Source organism: Ammospiza nelsoni, chromosome 15, assembly GCF_027579445.1.
Source record: "Ammospiza nelsoni isolate bAmmNel1 chromosome 15, bAmmNel1.pri, whole genome shotgun sequence".
NCBI lineage: Eukaryota > Metazoa > Chordata > Aves > Passeriformes > Passerellidae > Ammospiza > Ammospiza nelsoni.
Genome location: NC_080647.1, coordinates 9587813 through 9604481, shown reverse-complemented (window position 1 = coordinate 9604481; position 16669 = coordinate 9587813). Strand labels below are relative to the sequence as shown.

The 16669-nt window shown below is 39.5% G+C and overlaps 1 protein-coding gene across 4 annotated transcripts in view; it reads right to left on the bottom strand.

The window, feature by feature from the left end:
- Window positions 1-16669, bottom strand: part of GRIA3 (glutamate ionotropic receptor AMPA type subunit 3) — a 141620-nt gene that overhangs the window by 76551 nt on the left and 48400 nt on the right. For all 4 annotated transcript variants that reach the window (XR_009419473.1, XM_059482699.1, XM_059482701.1 and 1 more), the window contains exon 4: window positions 2285-2472. Coding sequence is in view for 3 of the 4 variants with exons in the window: in XM_059482699.1 (XP_059338682.1) it covers window positions 2285-2472 (188 nt within the window). In the remaining variant the exon portion in view is untranslated. The remainder of the gene's footprint in view (window positions 1-2284; window positions 2473-16669) is intronic.

Sequence of the window (16669 nt, the reverse complement as noted above, 5' to 3'; positions counted from 1 at the left end):
GGGACACAGTTTGTCCCTCAGTGCTCTGACACAGCAGCTCAGACAGGTAGGATGTCTTGGCTTCCTTTTGTTTTCACTGGGAAAGACAAACCCATCTGCAAATGTGCATCAGCAAGAGGTACCAGGCTCAGATGTTACTGCTTCTCAGCTGAGCAGCCTTCCTAAACTCCACACATAGCACTGAATTGACTTTTTAAACTGCAATAAAACGCTAGATTTGAAATATGCAAATCCAGCCTTATCTCTCCCCTCAATATTATGCTATCAGCAAACACACTTGGCTGAAAAAAAGACAACTCTCCATTCCCTTGAGCAAACTGGATGGATGGATTTAAATATGACACATGTTTGTGAAAACTTTTAACTACTTTATGAGAAGATAACAGGGTAAGCAGAGGAGGTGGAAGGAAAAGCTTACAAACAATAATTGTTCAGCCATCAACCTAGGGTCCATCCACCATTACTGACTTTCCCTGCAGAAACTGAAGTCACTGCTTTTCAGTATCCAATTAAAAAACCTCTGGATATTGTTGACAGAAGATATTTTTAGCATGTACTGTAGAGTTTGGGGAAACCTGGGGACCCCAGCAGCAAATTTTTACTTAACCTATGCTAATCACACTGACAGAAGACCAAATCATATATTTAACAAAATTTAAACTTCATGAGAGTTGAATTTAGAATAGTAGCAGAAGAGTCATCAGTATTTTTGCTACATGGTTTGCTTGGTATACAGCTTTTCTTGTAGGCACTGAAGTGGTTTGGCTTATTTTTCTCTTACTTGGACAACAGAAGAAAAAATGAGAACAAATGTAAATGAAGTCAGATCAAACAAAAGGCCTGCTTCTCATCTCAGCTGAGAGGGGGCCCACAGAGCTCTTTAAGTTTGGCTCAGGAGTGCTCTCCTGCAACATTTTCAAAAGAGTGGGCTGTGAGCAGGTATGGTGTTTTGCATCTTTTCCAAGAACATGAGCAACCAGAAAAAAAAAAGGAGAAGTTTCTTACACCTTTCAGTATGAATTCCCTTAAAGACAGCACTCACCATATTGCCTAAAAATACAGCTTAAAATGTAATGCTGTGTATTAGCATCACAACCACAGCAGTTGTCAGAGTTAGGGGCCAGCACAGCTTGTGCCCTGTTCCCTTAAGCACCTCCTTCCTTGCTCTGTAAGAAGCAGCTGTGGCACCTGGCTGTCCCCACAGCCTGACCCTCTGTGATACACCTCAAGGCCTGACAGGAACCGAACATTTTGAGAAGGAACACAGTGAATATATTTTTCATGTTTCCCAGGGTTTATGGCACTGAGGTCAGCTTGTTGCTAGTTTACAATACAACATTTCCAAGAGATATGCTAATGCTTCATGAAATTTAAATGTTATTGATCTATTCCATACTATGAACCCACAGTTAAATTTAAAAGGTGGCAGTAATCAGAGGGTTTTTCAGTCTTAGTGCAAGTGAATTCCCACATGCCTGTGAGTAACCAAGCAGCATGGATTTGGTGCCACACCAGCACCAGCTTTACTGTGAGCCCAGGCAGCAGGGAACTGTCCTGTGTCTGCTTCTGACAATTTGTATCTGTTACTGCACCTCTTCAAGCACATTGCACAGCACAACCAGGGGCAGAGGCAGAGTGGGCAATACCCTGGGATGGCCAGAAGGTTTGGCCATTCCTGTGGGGCAAAGCAATCACTGGGAAAGCCATGCAAGAGCAAAACAGTCACTCCAGATGCATCTTGCCCCACAAAGGTGCTCAGACTACATCACCCACAATTTAAGCCCATCAACAGCACTGGCTGTGCAGAGGGGAGGACTTTATGTACCAAAATGTACTAATGAATTGTCTGGACTACCAGCTGAATTTTTCATTAGCAGGATTTCCTTCTGGGAATTCTTTAAGATGATTCTGTGATACTTGACTGGCTTTTTATTTCTAGTTTCATGTTCCACTTAAAAAACTGCACCTGTATTGCAATCATTACAAGTAGCCTTGATTCCAGTAACATTACTGGGGCAGCTGAGGTTCTAGGTTCCTTATCTACTTAAAAAAATTCATTATTAACATTTGGGAAAAAATATCACAGTGATGTTTCCTGGTAGATTACATGTAAGTGCTGCCACCAACTATGAGCATCAGTGTGACATTTTAATTTTACTAGGTAACTGGCCAGTTGTTGGGATTCACATCTCAAAGGATACTTAATAATCCCTAAAAATAAGCAGTTCTAGAAATATTGATGATGTCTGTCACAGAGAGATCACAATTTCAAAAAAACAGATACCTGTTCCAAAATGGTGTTGATTCTGTCTACTTCACAGTCAATTAAGTATCTTTTTTCTTGCCGTCTGTCCATCTCCTCTATAATTCTTCTGAACTCTTGAACATCTTTTATGCTTCCTACAGATCTGGCTGTCACTTGCCAGTTGTTCTGTACTGCTGCTTCCATAATTGCCTGAAGAATGGAAAATCCTGTGGGGGAAGAGACAATACAACCATTTAAAAGCAGAACAAAAATAAAAGCTATTTTGAATGTTTGACAAAGGGTTCACAAAAACTTGCATCATCTAAAGGGACACAGACTAGCTGAGAGCCTGCAAGTGCTTCACTGCTTGAGAAAACAACAGTGTAGGGACCAGTTTCTCCTTTCAGCTATGCCACTGGCAAAGTCACCAACTTCAGCAGAACATCTTGGTGGTATATCACTGCAAGGCCTAGCAGAATCTGTCCAATATACCATATTATGATCCTTTCAGGGATGTTTATGGTCATGCTGGGGTCTGTGCCAGCTGAGAATAGGAGCCTGCAGCCATTACTTGGGCAGAGGTCCATCAGCCTGAGGAGCAGGACAAAAGGGGTGATTTGCCTGTGCAGACTGCAGCAATGGGTCATTAACTGGCAGGGATCCAAGCACTGCACAAGAATGTCAATTAAGTCATTGTACCAGTCATTGGAGCCACAGCCATAGGAGAGTACTTTACTGACACTCACTCTGATTTCAAAAAATGTTTTTAAATATGGAGTCTAGCAGCATTAACCACATTTCAATGTGTTCATTAAGGTAATACCAACTCAGTTAGCATCCTCTACACAGGAGAGAAGCAGCACAGAATGACCAAGGACTACACAGTGGGAAATTACAGAGGCAAACAGCATTTCAATTTCTTGTGAACAGCTGTGCCTCGGCGAAAGGCAGAACCCAAGTCAAGTCCCTGAGTGAAAAGTGGTGGAACTAAAGACAATCTCTGTCAAGTCATGCTAATGTAGAAATCATCAGATATTGATTTGCATCCCTTTATTTTAATATGTAGCTGGGAACCTGTTTTCATTCAGAAAATTTAATTTTGTGCGTAGTTCTAATTATTTCCATTCTGAGCAGATGCTGATCAGAGACAGAGGTCATTCTACTTCAAACACACCTAGTGGTTTTCAGTAGAGTTCTACTGTACTGAAGCATATCCATATGAGTGCTGTTTCTGTCCAGATCATTTATTTGCAAAAATATCAGTCCAATTATTTTGTCATACTGTGGATTTCTTATCCACAGCCAGTTTTGAAAAGCTTACACACAACCACATAAACATACAGGATCAACAACCACTTCATTGTGCTCTGTGATAACCAGTTCTCTGAAATTGAAAGGAGTTTGAGCTACAGAGGAACAACATGTTCGCTGCTGCAAATTACACCAACAGCTATTCTGAACTCAGACATCCTTGCAGAGGTACAACAACAACAAAGAACTTGTGCTGCAGCCTGATCTTCCACAGCCTGCTGTAAATTTGTAGTGGCTGTGTGAAGCCAGAGGAGCTGCACCATTACCTCATCACAGACACAAACAAGGGAAGAATGATTTCCTGGATTACAATTAGATTATCATAATTTACCGTGTGACTTCCTTAGGTCTCACTCAAATGCCCTCACTTTCCCTGTGCAGCCTCCTTGATTCTTAATGCTTTTCTTTGTACGAGTGCACTTTACTATCCCATGAAAGGTGGTGACAATTAATATGTACGCTAGTTGAGAATTCTTTCTGGCATCTTCTTTCCTCTGAGACTACTGAAAGAGAGGCATTTACATATGTATGGCACAATGAACTCAGTCTTCCTTAACATCATATTTTACAAAAATGGTTCTGATGTCTGTGACAGCATTGTGATTGCATTCCATGTAGCAGGAAGATCTAAGCCTAAGATACTCAGTTGGCTGCAAATGAGGAATTTTTATGTGGAAGCATAAATACCACTAATGGGGATTTACAAATGCTTTGTGTACAAAGATGTGCTTTTGAAAATACATTATTTCAGTCAGTAATAAATATTTACAACTTTTTTCCATCATTCACATAACATCTAAGTATGAACCTTGAGCTTGCTGTAAACAACAACAGTCCATAAGTCCAGGTTTTTTTACTTCAGATTGAACAAATTAGTTGAAAATATTATGAAAAACTGACACTTCAAACATATCTGTAGCTCTGTTTTTTGCTAATGACACATACAAAGCTCGTAAACTACCTCAAGGAAAGAAGGAAAATTAATATGCTGGAGGGAAGATGCCATTGCATCCCAGTTTCAACTAACACTGAGTCAGAATTCGCTTTGTCAAACCTTGAATATCTCAGAAGAAAGTTGGGCAATTTTCGTAATTTTGTGCAATTGCATGTTTGTGTGGGTGAGTATATGTGTATTTTTGTATGCATGTGTATTAGTCAGTGGTTACCATTTCAAGAAAGTACAAGATTACTCAGCAGCCTTTCTCCTATGCATGAAAATACAATTACAGTAAACTAAGACCGAAAAGTTCCAGAGCTTTGTAATTTCTGTCTTCTCTTCCTCCTCTTTCTCCTTGTCACATCAAATCTTCACCATCATAGTCCCCTCTACCCTTGCCAGTTCTGGAAATCCTCCCTATGGGCGCTGTCTGTGCTGCGCCAGCTCCTCTCTCTTGGGCCCTCTCCCATCCTTGCTTTGAGAAGAACCATGTGCCCTTCCTGCAGCAGCTCCTCAGACCAGTCCTCTGGTGACCTTTACAGAGTCTATTCTCCTGGTTTACTAAAGCTTAGCTCAAACCTCCTGCTGTCACGGGAAGGTGCCACCTGCATCCTCACCGCTCCAGTCTCAGGTGTCTCCCCATGTCTACTGCCTCCAGCACCATTTACTGCATTTTACATCATTTCCCTTATCTGGTATTTCTGTAAACAACATGTTCCAGGCTCCAGCTGTACTTTACCATTAAAAGAGCTGTTACATAAGCAGTATGATTGTTTAACTAAAAGGACCATTTAATCTTGCAATGTGAACTTTTCTTTCTAGCATAACAATGCAAGCTGTGCCACTCTGGGAGCACTGCCTGGGTAATGGACAGGGAAATGATTTCCCGTGTTGCGTGCACTGTCACTGACCAGGCCTGCACATGGTGCTTGTCCACACCCTGCCCTCAGGAGACACATGAATGCTCATCCCTCAGCCCCCTGGAGGTGCAGAACTCTCACAGGTACCTCTCCTCTTGTTCCCCCTAAGGGAGAAGGCAACAGCCAGCCATGGCAACTATCTCCGATCCAAAGTCTTTGTCTGGTGTGCATCACATTTACTCCAAAACACTAAAGAACTGATAATTCACCACAGGTCTGTGGAGCAGATGTGCAGGAAGGATTTCACCAATACTGTTGCCAGTTCATACTACTTCTGTCAAGACAGCCAAAAAATATTAGTTAAGGCAAGAAAAACTTGAGATTATCTTGAAACGGGGATCATAATATCATCACAAAATTCAGCGGCTGCTCATTCTGTAATCATTAACACCAATACAGACCACAAGAAAAAATTATTTAGACCCCAATCTGATCTTTCAACTTCTTTTTTTTAGTCATACCTTGGACATGAAAAATAGTGGGATGAAAGCAGGCATTTTTCTGGAAGCACTGCTTCTGAGGTTGGTTCATCTGAAGGCACCACATCTCTTCTCTGCACTATGTTATTAACAAGTTGGCATTACAGATTTAAGACTAATCTGGTAACATGATGGCTGTGGCCACACTTGCCAGGTCATCTAACACAGTTTGCTCCTGTCATCTTTGAGTGCAATCTCACAGGTCAATCTGATCTGCATCCTGGCCTTAACATTCAAGTACGCCATTGTCTGGCTTATTTTAAAAATATTGATGAATTCAAATAGCTAGGCCTCATCTAAACGTTGTTCAAAATGATTGGGCTGTAGGTAAACATAGTAATAAAACTAAAACCAAACAAATGCCCAGCTTGCCTCTCTGTGAGCTGAAGCAAGTATTTTGAGTTTTGCAGACTGAAGCTTGCAAAAAAGGAAAACATTCTAAATAAATTTCTCATAAAGCAGTGAAAATCTTATTTGTTGCAATGCCATCTCTGTACTTTAAGCAATGCAGATGGAATTACATTCTGGCCAGTCCTCCCTTAAGCTGGACTAAGAAACAAATTCAGCCAGTATCTTGCTACTTCTGTCAGGGAAGTAAAGTCTGTGCCTCAGTGTTTCTGATCATTCCTTTGATAAAAGCTTCTCTCCACTGACCCTACTAACACAAGTGAAGAGGACATTTTACTCTTCTGCATCTCTGAAAGCTCTGAAATTCACATAGGCAAAATTCATGTCAGCAGTTTGCTCAGCCATATGAAATTCTATGTGCTACATCACTGAACTTACTCTTGTTTAAATAACAGCAATCATTAATGTGACATGACTAAATGATCACACTGGAACATCTGTAGCATCACATGAGCCCTTGCAGTTGGCACCAAAGTACTTACTGAAAAAAGTTACCACTTATGTAAATCTCTTTTCCCTGAACATTCTTGCTAAGACCTTGGACCTTTAGCCTCCTACAGAAATAGAAGAGCACTTGCTCTTCCTTTTGCCTTGCAGAATACCAGCAAACTATGAGGGGTGTATTTTCCTGACATGCAGCATACTTGTGCCACCTGAATGAACATTGGCTCTGATCTGAATACTTGTGTTTAGAACTATGTATCTGGGACATGATACAGAGATCTATGCTTCTGGCCCATGAGTGAACTTCAGGGATTTAAGTGTTGAGCTGTGTTTGTCAAGGGCACAGTGAACTCACCAAAAAGGAGGCCATCCAGGCAAGTGATCCCCCATGATAAATACAATTGCTATGATGCCAGCTTACACTTCAAGTGTACCAGAGGTTGGTAAGTTGAGATATACTTAGATATTCTGTGTGTTTGGCACTGAACCTGACACTAATTTGAAAGCAAACAGATCACCATGTTAGGCACGAGTTCAAAAACAACTAGCCAACCCCAAAATTCCCCATTATCCAAAATCCCAACATGTTCGTGGGGCAAGTATGCTTTGCATAACCCAGGTCTGCTTAACAACTTCATAAGTAGGGCAAGAAGCAAGGAACAAGCTACTGAAGAGTCACCAGAAAGCAATTCAGTAAATGATGGCAACCCTGGAATGCTCCTTGTCTCACACATGTTCAAATTATTAAATAAAATAGAGTAAGTGCAACCCATCTGGTTTTGATCTGATCACTTCTAGCTAGTAACCAACATGTAAAGTGTTACACTCCACTACTCTGGTAGCAGACAACCTTCTAGACCAAGTAGCAAACACATTGTAATGATTTTTTTTAATTTCTGCTTTTTCTGTTCTGTAAACCTCTAGCTTACTCTGTACATACACTACAGTACTGCAACCTGTCATCCATAAACAGAAAAATATACACAAATAGGTATGACAGCTTGCTTGAGTGCATGTGAACTTGCCTGGCTGCAGAGGAGAATTTACAGGAACCATCTGGTTCATATTTGTTAGGGATGGGATACAGCTAAAACTGCAGAAATTCAGAGCTGCTGAATGCAAGTAAAATACCTGTTTTTCTCCCTAAATGGCTCTTTCTGAACCCACTTCACCTTGATCTATTCTTTCATAATAACCTTGCATCTAACTTGCCTCTCATTTTACTCCAGTTTTAAGTCAGTGCAACTACGTTGTTTTTGAATGAAGCTGTGCCAGTGTAAAATGAGAGCAATGTAGTAAGGGATCAAAGAGTTCAATAACCAAGGACAAGACAAAAAGATGCCGTAAGCAATGCTGTCACTTCCACAGGGGGACTTATTCATATGACTTTCACAATGTTGTGGGCAAATCTGGTGTAGGACAGATAGAGAGACCTCAGTACAAGGATATGACCCAAAGTTTATCAAAAGAGCTGTGTTCTAGTTTTAGCTTTGCTATGCAAATCTTTATTTAAATAATTTTCAAAGGAATAATATCGAGTGAGCTTCTGGATACAGATTTGGTAACAGAACAGACAAGATGGAATCACATGAAAACCAGAGTAAATTCCACTTGAAAATATAACAGGTAAACAATTGTGAAGAAAAGGTGGACTTAGCACTGAAAATCAGAAAAAGGAATAATGAATTTTGAGAAGTGACAGAAGGTGAAGAGCATTGTGTTGTCCAGTGATATGGGCAGTAGGGTATCCTCTGCACTGATGCTGATGCCACCAGAGTTGTGAGGGCACTCTGTCACCAGACAGCGCTGAGATCTGGAGACACGGGTCTAGGAATAGCAGAGATATCTCCCAAAGAGAAAACGTTTTACATGCAAATTGCAAAATTGTAAAACTACATTAACATTAAAAGTAATTAGCTTCCAAGCTTTAGAATATCTGGATAACAAAAAAATAATTAAAATGGCTTAGTACAGATACTACACCAGGGAAGATCTACAGAGTCCAGAGCTTCATCTGTGCAGCCCAAACCCTAAAACTAGGCAGTAAGCACGGTGCTGTTACATACACAGTGAGAGAGAAATCTATGGAGTTAAATTCCTATGGTATTTATCACTGACACCAATTTCCCTGAGTGCCCTGAATTCTGCAGCAAGGACATGCTCCAAGTGCCATCAGCAAATCCAGAATAAATAATTTGCTGAGTATCCTGCATCCTAGTGGTATCAGAAAGCTAACACCATAACTTTAGGACAATACCACAGCCTTGCCAAGATGCAGTTTTCTGTAGAGGCTTTCCCTTGGATTCCTCACCTTTGATCTCTTCTAGATCACAACCATGGTTTTGCAGCCTCACTTACTGCTCTTGCGTGGAGCAAGCAAGGAGTCTTGCTCCTTGCAACAGATCAGCCTTCAGCTGAAAAGCATTTGAATAATATAATCAGATCAGAAGTTTCTTTGGGTAAAAACAGAAGAAACCAAGAAACACAGATATTATCAACCATTTCCTTCAGACTTTGTTTGTTTTTTATATTACCCCTGTGCATAGGTTACTGAAAAAAACAGATCTAGTCACCATGGATAGAAAGTATCTAGTCATGATCCTCCCGACATCAGACACAGTGAGCTGACCCTAATGAGGCCTAAGTGGACTTATCTGTCCTTAACTTCAGGCACATTTGGATGACAGTCTCTTACATTCTCTCTCTAGTCAGGAGAGAGAGAGTGATGCTGTGTTATTTTTCTGTATTTGAAACATGCATGGAAATCAATGGAAGAAAACACATAAAATAACAAAGTTGTGTAAAGCATCACCATCAGGTATCACTCACAACCTCTACCTGCAATTGAAAAACAAAAAGAACAAAAATCCCAATGTGTTGACTAACACTCAGCCAATGAGGCTCATGTACTGCATGTTAAAAGTACAGACCTAATTGTGTTTACATATTTATCTCAGAAAAAAAATTATTGTTATTAGGAACCACAGAGTCAACAATCATCAGTCTAGAAAAGACAACCTGTCTTTACATTCTATGTAAAGCCACGTTCCATCCACATGGCATTTCAGAATGCATTTTTCTCTTATTCACTAGAGCAAGCTGAATAGCTAAGGCGGCCAGTGAGCTGGGATACTAATGGATGTTAGTATGGATGGAAACTAATATTTATTATTCCAGGTAAAGTTGAATAATTGTGATACAACTACATATAGAGTTAAAAAGGAAAGTATTGTGTGGAATTATCATCTGAGAAAGGAAACAAAATTAATTCTTTTTAAGCTTAAATAACTTTTTTAGCCAAAAGAGAGAATCACCGCCTTTATTCTGTTAAAGTCAGTAGATGTTTTGAAAAAAGAAACTTACTTATCAACACCATAGGATTTTGAAAATACCTAAAACTTGGCTTCATATATTCAAAGAGTGAAAAACATAATTTCAAAGTATGCTGTAAACTTAAAAATATTGGTAATACAAGTTAGCTCTATATCATGATACATTAGGGTTTTTAGCATGAGTGTGTACTATTGCTGTCTGCCTCCTCTTAAGGTGTTTGGAACTACTGAGTCTAAAAAGTGATAAATATTGTTCCTTTGAAGAAACAATCACAGGAGATTATGGTAATCAGACTATGAATTGAAATACATGTTCATCACAAAAAATCCCTGGATTCACCTCATATAAATGTCTTGGAAAAAAAATAACACTAGTTGAATTGTCCTCAGACATAGCAAAATTATTCTTTCTATCTGACCTTCAGTCAATCATGTTAGAAAAATATTTATTCCACTTCCTAACCTTTATCTACACTTTCAGTTTCCAAACTACCTGAGCAAACAGATCTTATGCCTCTGAGAATTTTCATTAACAGATGCTATCAGCCTTTCAAAGTCTCTCCTCATCAACATCTCACCCTTTAGTAGCCAGCATTTTAATTGCCCTTGCAGCTGGAATGTGTTTCATATCTCAACCCATAAGTTAATTTCCTTTTATTTATTCTGAACACAAAAAATAAAAAAAGAGAAAAAAAAAAGAAAAAGCAATCAAAGGGTGACTACCGAGCTTAAAAGTATTCTGAAATTTAAATGAATTTTTATGGTAATATAAATGATAATTTATGGATCCATATTCACAGTCTGCATATGTGTTTCATTTTTGTCACTTAACTGGCTATTTCTGCCTTGTTTTTTCTAATAGCTGGCAATATGGAGCTTTTATATAGCAGTATTTCCTATATTTTTCAGTACATTTCTCTTCATAACAATGATGTGTTTGTTAATTACAAGGCCTCATACTAATTCTAAACCAGTTTGTATACTGGCTAACTACTTGGTAATACAGATTTGGTCTGAATTGAGCTTGAACATACAAATATAGTTCACCTACACTGACCAGAGCACTGAATCTATGATCTGATCTGCTTTAAACCAATTCTTCTTGCAGTGATGCCACAGGATGACAATTTACAAAGTTACTAGAGAATTCACATGGCATCAATAAGCAACACCTGACCCAGCACAAAGCTTGGGGGTAACAAGTTACCTTCCAGAAGATTTCACCCAGATGAGGCAGCAGAACAAGGCTGGACTGGCTCAGTGCTCTGTATCAGTGACCTAACTCCCCTCCTTGCAGCACAATACTCTGTGTCTCAAAAATAACCTGGTTTATTCTGCAGGGTGGTGACACACAACAGGCTCATGTAACCTGCAGATTAGAGACTTCCCACTGCCTCCCAGTCAGGAAATCCCTTTGGCTTCACCTGCTATTCAAGAAAGGGACTAAAGGGGAAACAATGCCTTGCTTTTATTATCCAAACTTGTAACAGCATTTGGCTATTGGAAGATTTTTTCGTTGCACCAAAAATCAGACATTTAGCATCACATATCCCTTCTCTCCTAACACACAGAATATGTTTTGGCTGCTTTGTTTTATTTTGCACCTTTTAAATACAGGGGTTGGAGACAGTAAGCTCAGATGGGGGAAGATACCCCAGGTGTGTGTCAGATCTCTGGGCAGTTACAGCACATGCTGTTCCTGATTTAGCTTAGGAGGGCAGCTCACGTCAAATATTACACTGGATTATACGGAAATATGCAAACATTTCAGCATAAGGATTCACTAAACAGAGGCAGGGATGTGATTCAAACATTTAGCTCTGGCTTCATCTCTCCCAGTTCCCATGTGCTCAGATGGAGAAGGAAGCAGAGAGGCATTCTTGGAGTTGGCCCCACAAATCAGCAAAGTCTGGGCTTCAGATCCAGACTTTTCTACAGCACAAGATACTTAAAAAAATAAGGAAAAAAAAAGTTAACACTGCTTAGGCATGGGCAGAATTTTTCTAATTTACTGCTCTGATAACTGACAATTGGAAATACCAGTATGACAGGTTTCAAAGGGAAACTGGACTCAGGTGACATATATGACTTCAGAGGCAACTTCTGCTGAAGTTCAACCTTACCTTACCTTGGGCAAAACTTGGTTCTGCATATAAAGAACCTTTTGACAGACACGCATATGCCCTCAAAATTTGTCCAAAAATTAGCATAATGGAAGTGTACACTGCTGGATCGCAATGAACATAGAAGGGTATCAGCAAAAGGTCATGCATTCTTCATTCTTCCTGTTCTCTAGATCTTTGTTAACTGCTGCTGAACTACAGACTCATATCTATGCATGATGCTGCAGTAAAATCACTGAACATGTAAAATTGTGTCTTAGTTTTATATTATAAATAAATATAGAAAAAAAGTCGTGTTCTTGCATATGTACTTGGTAAATACTAAAGATTCTGTTAAATGATCTAGAAATGGCAATAACCAGAAACAACAAATACATTTGCCTATGACTCAGAAACAGGCTCATTTCACAGTACAGTAGAGGCAACATTTTCACAGACATGTGTCTTTCATTTCCAAAAGCAACTTGGGTAGGATGGTGAGAACAGGTTTTCAAAGGCAATTAAGCTGCAGATGCTGAAGAACCTCAGCAGGTGAGGTACCTGCATTCCACTGCCTTCAATGACAGCCACACATAATTCTCATTGCTTTTCACAATGTCATTCTCTGTGTGTTGAAAGCCTAAATACCTCTGAAAGACCTGTCCTGTGTGCCTTTGGAAATCACTTACCAAAATAGGATATCTGCATCTCAGGATAAGTACTCTGTGGCCTCCTTTAAAAGTGGCACAGAACTCTCTACAGAATATGCTGTTAATTAGTTATTTCACTGTAACATGTTCAACAAGTGCACAGATAAGGACTGTCTGACTAAGTGGGATGTACATATATCTGAGACAGACTATCAATTGTTAGCTTGAAGAAAAGGAAGATAGAAAATTCCACTCCACTGCAGAACAGAAGATTAACTATTACAAGGAAGGAGTTGCATGTAAACCATATACCCACTGTTTTCATAGGTTCAAACCAAATTGTTCTTAATGTTTTCTCAGAATTGCTTTGCTAAATTAGGCAGCTGTAGCAAACACATCCTTGAGACCAAACAGGCTCAGTACTCCAATTATGTTGGGCTTTACACACAATTATGCTGGCAGGTGTTTATTATTATTTAAAATACTTATATGTTATTTGAATATTCAATCTGATATTCAGTGAAACAAAAGAACTCTTTTATTCCATTTCCTTTGATATCATACCGATGCATGACTACTCTTCCACGAATACAAAGCCTCACAAATCTGACTGCATGGTTAGCAAACTACAATGGGTAGCAAACTAAAATATGCAAGAACTTTAGCATTATCTAATCTGAAGGAGAAAACATACAGTAACTGGCATACACAGCTAGAAGCCCAAGCACTGATAGTTCTTCTGATCTCCCAGTTGACCATTACTATAGTCATTCAAGTAAAGTAAGATTTCACAGAACAATGGAGGACCCTGGTATGAAGAGTGGAAATGTTGTTTTGTGCAAATCAATACTGTAAACCAAAAGGTTCTGATTCCATCTCTGCCCTCCTGCAATAGGGTGACACTTCTTGTCTACTTCTGGTTTTTACCCCAAGTAAACTAAGAAAGATTTCTTTAACATTTCCTGCCACTGTAGTTATCTCTGTGCAGGTATGAAATACAAGTTAAAATCAGGTCGGTCACGCCTGCAAGCAAATGGAGTTGACTTCAATAAGAAATTTCCATCTAACCTTACCAATTATTAATGTACAGATGTTCTAGGCTCAAAATATGATGCCTGTGCTAACTCCAGAGAGCTGGTCCCTCCTGATTATACTCAACACTCTCCCTACAGTGAATTATCTAGCCAACATCTTTCTTTTTACAGCAAAAAGTTCTATTAGTGTTGTTTCTGAAAAAAAAAAGGGGCAATAAATGCACAAAAATTTATAAAGTATATTCTTTAAACACTGGAGTAGACTGTGCTATGTAAAATAGTGTAAAAGAGGTGTAGAATCACATTCCAGCTGTACTGCTGTTTAACAGCTCCCACTAAGGTCTTAGCTCTTGGTGCCAGATATTATTGCTCACTGTTTGGAGCATAGCCCATCATTTCATTGATTCCTTTTCTTTTTATTCTTTTTAATGCAGAAATTTTTTTATCCCTGTTTTAAAAGGTCTACACTTTACACCTCTGTCCTCATTCTTTGGATATCCCTTTTGTCTCTCCTGTAACAGAAGCCTTGTTGTCTTCACGCCTGTCTTTCAGAAATAGCCCTGTTGTCCTCCTCTGCTACACTTCATGGCTTCCACTCGATTTACTTCCCCATTGTGATTTACCTCTGTCACTGTGGATGATGTGGAACTGAGGGATGATTCAAAATAAAGGCACAAAGGGCTGAGACCATGGTCCTACAGGCATGCAGAGAAGCACAACCCTTCTACACTTCCATTGATTTTGTTATATCAGTGGTCCAGGTATTCTTGCATAAACCACTTCAGACCTTCAGCCTATCATAAGCGCACTCCCAAATGCTCTCTGTACTCAGGACTCTGGAGATGAGTGGATTTATCACATTATCTATCCTGAACAGCAGAAGAGAAATAACTTGACTTTCTAATTCCTCAGCCTTCCACATCATACTCCCACCTCATTTTCCACATATAGTAGTATTTTATTCTCCCTCTTACACCCTGGAACTATAACACCTTGGGAGTGAAGCAGGAAGAGAGCTAAATCCTGTATGTTCTAGATCTTGCCCATTCCCTGCCAAGAGTTTTAAAACACTGACAATTAATATTAGCCTAAATATGCTTCAGCTAAAGCCATGCGGAATTTTTGTGGGAATTCAGAGATCATTTGCAATTGTTTCAGCCATATTTCCAAAGACATTGCATTATTCCAGAAAGAGTTTATGAAAATACTCAGTTTAGATCTAAGCATCTAAGCCTGAATGATGGGAAAGACCCTTTGCCATGCCAAATTTAAAACATATAAAATATACTGGCCAAAGAAGGGAGAAGTGATAACTTGGATTCAAATTTACCCTATTTTAGAAAGTAGCAGAGATCAATTCATGGCCAACTGACATGATATACAAGCAGTATGGAAAAGCTAATACACTGGACATACCCCCCCACTGACTCCTCCAGGAATTCTGAATGGAGCTGCACATCTGGTGTGGCACAGGAAACCTCTTCCTATTATTTGTATTTTCTTCAATGATTTTCCTCTTAAATAAAATACATTTTTTTATTGACAATTTGAGAAAGATTTCACTCCCTACTGAAGCTTCAGTTCCTGTGCCCTTCACAGAGTTTCTCAGAGCAACAACACTGAGCTTGACCTTCAAACACTCCTGGACCCACCTTTACACTCCAGTGCCATGGGATTGCTTTGAAATACTCAGGAAGGTTCTGCACCAGCAGTTGTCTTTGAAAGAATGACTTAAATTTTCACTTGGCATTTGAAGACCAAAACTGTGCCTTTTCTCCTAAGTGTTCCAGAAGAACATTACCAGCACAAAGAAAGGTGGGCAATGAAGACTGTGATGTAGCAGCACTCAGACTGCACTAAAGCAGTTGTCCCACACTCAGGTGGAATGTGGAAGAAGCCAGCTCCTCCTTACTTTGATGGATCAGACTGCATCCCTCTACACTGCGTAGTAAATAAAACTGCAACACCTGTATCTGACATACACGTACTGACCTCAGTGATGCACTGCTAAAAGGCTATTTCAAATATTCTTTCTCCCAAAAGGCACATGAATAATATACTTCATTTCTTTGGATAGAATCCCAAGGAAAAAAAATAATAGAAAGGGAGACATCTTTAAAGATAAAATATTTCTCCGGTGCCCTTTTTTTTTTTTTTTTTGGCCAGAAGCCATGTAATTCTTTTCTGGCTGGCCTGTTCTGTCACAAACAGAATGACCTTTATTGAGTGGCCAGCAAATGTGATGGTTTTAAAACAGCTACAGTTCTGGTGAAACTGATGCACCATGATTGTATCCTTGCTCACAAAATGCAGAGGCTCCACTGGGTATTGTCAAAGCAACTCGCAGCAGCTGAATGCAACAATCCAATTAGTGAAACAAGCACAGTTCATGCATAAAGTCTCTTCCAGGCACCATTAGAAAACAAGACCCCAATGTACAGAGACTTGTCTTTTAAACTAAATATTTCTATTAATTTCAGAAGAAAAGAGAATTACCTTGTGGTTTCACTTCTCTAAAAAGACCAGAGGCCTGGAAGGGGCCTTCATATAACACTGTGGTAGAACTGCCTGCTAGAACATAATAGCATGCAGTAGTCCTTTATGATCAGAGCCACAGCTGGTGGTAGAGACATCAACTTCTCCATTCTCCACAAGAAATACAAAACAAGCTTGCTTTCCTAGCAGGGCCATTTTTTGCTATGTAGCTTAATGGATTTTGGAGTCTCTTTCCTGTTGCTTAGGGGTTTTGCTTTGAAAACTGAATACGATGACAGAAAAGGTCTCAGTTTTAATAGGATTTTCATCCT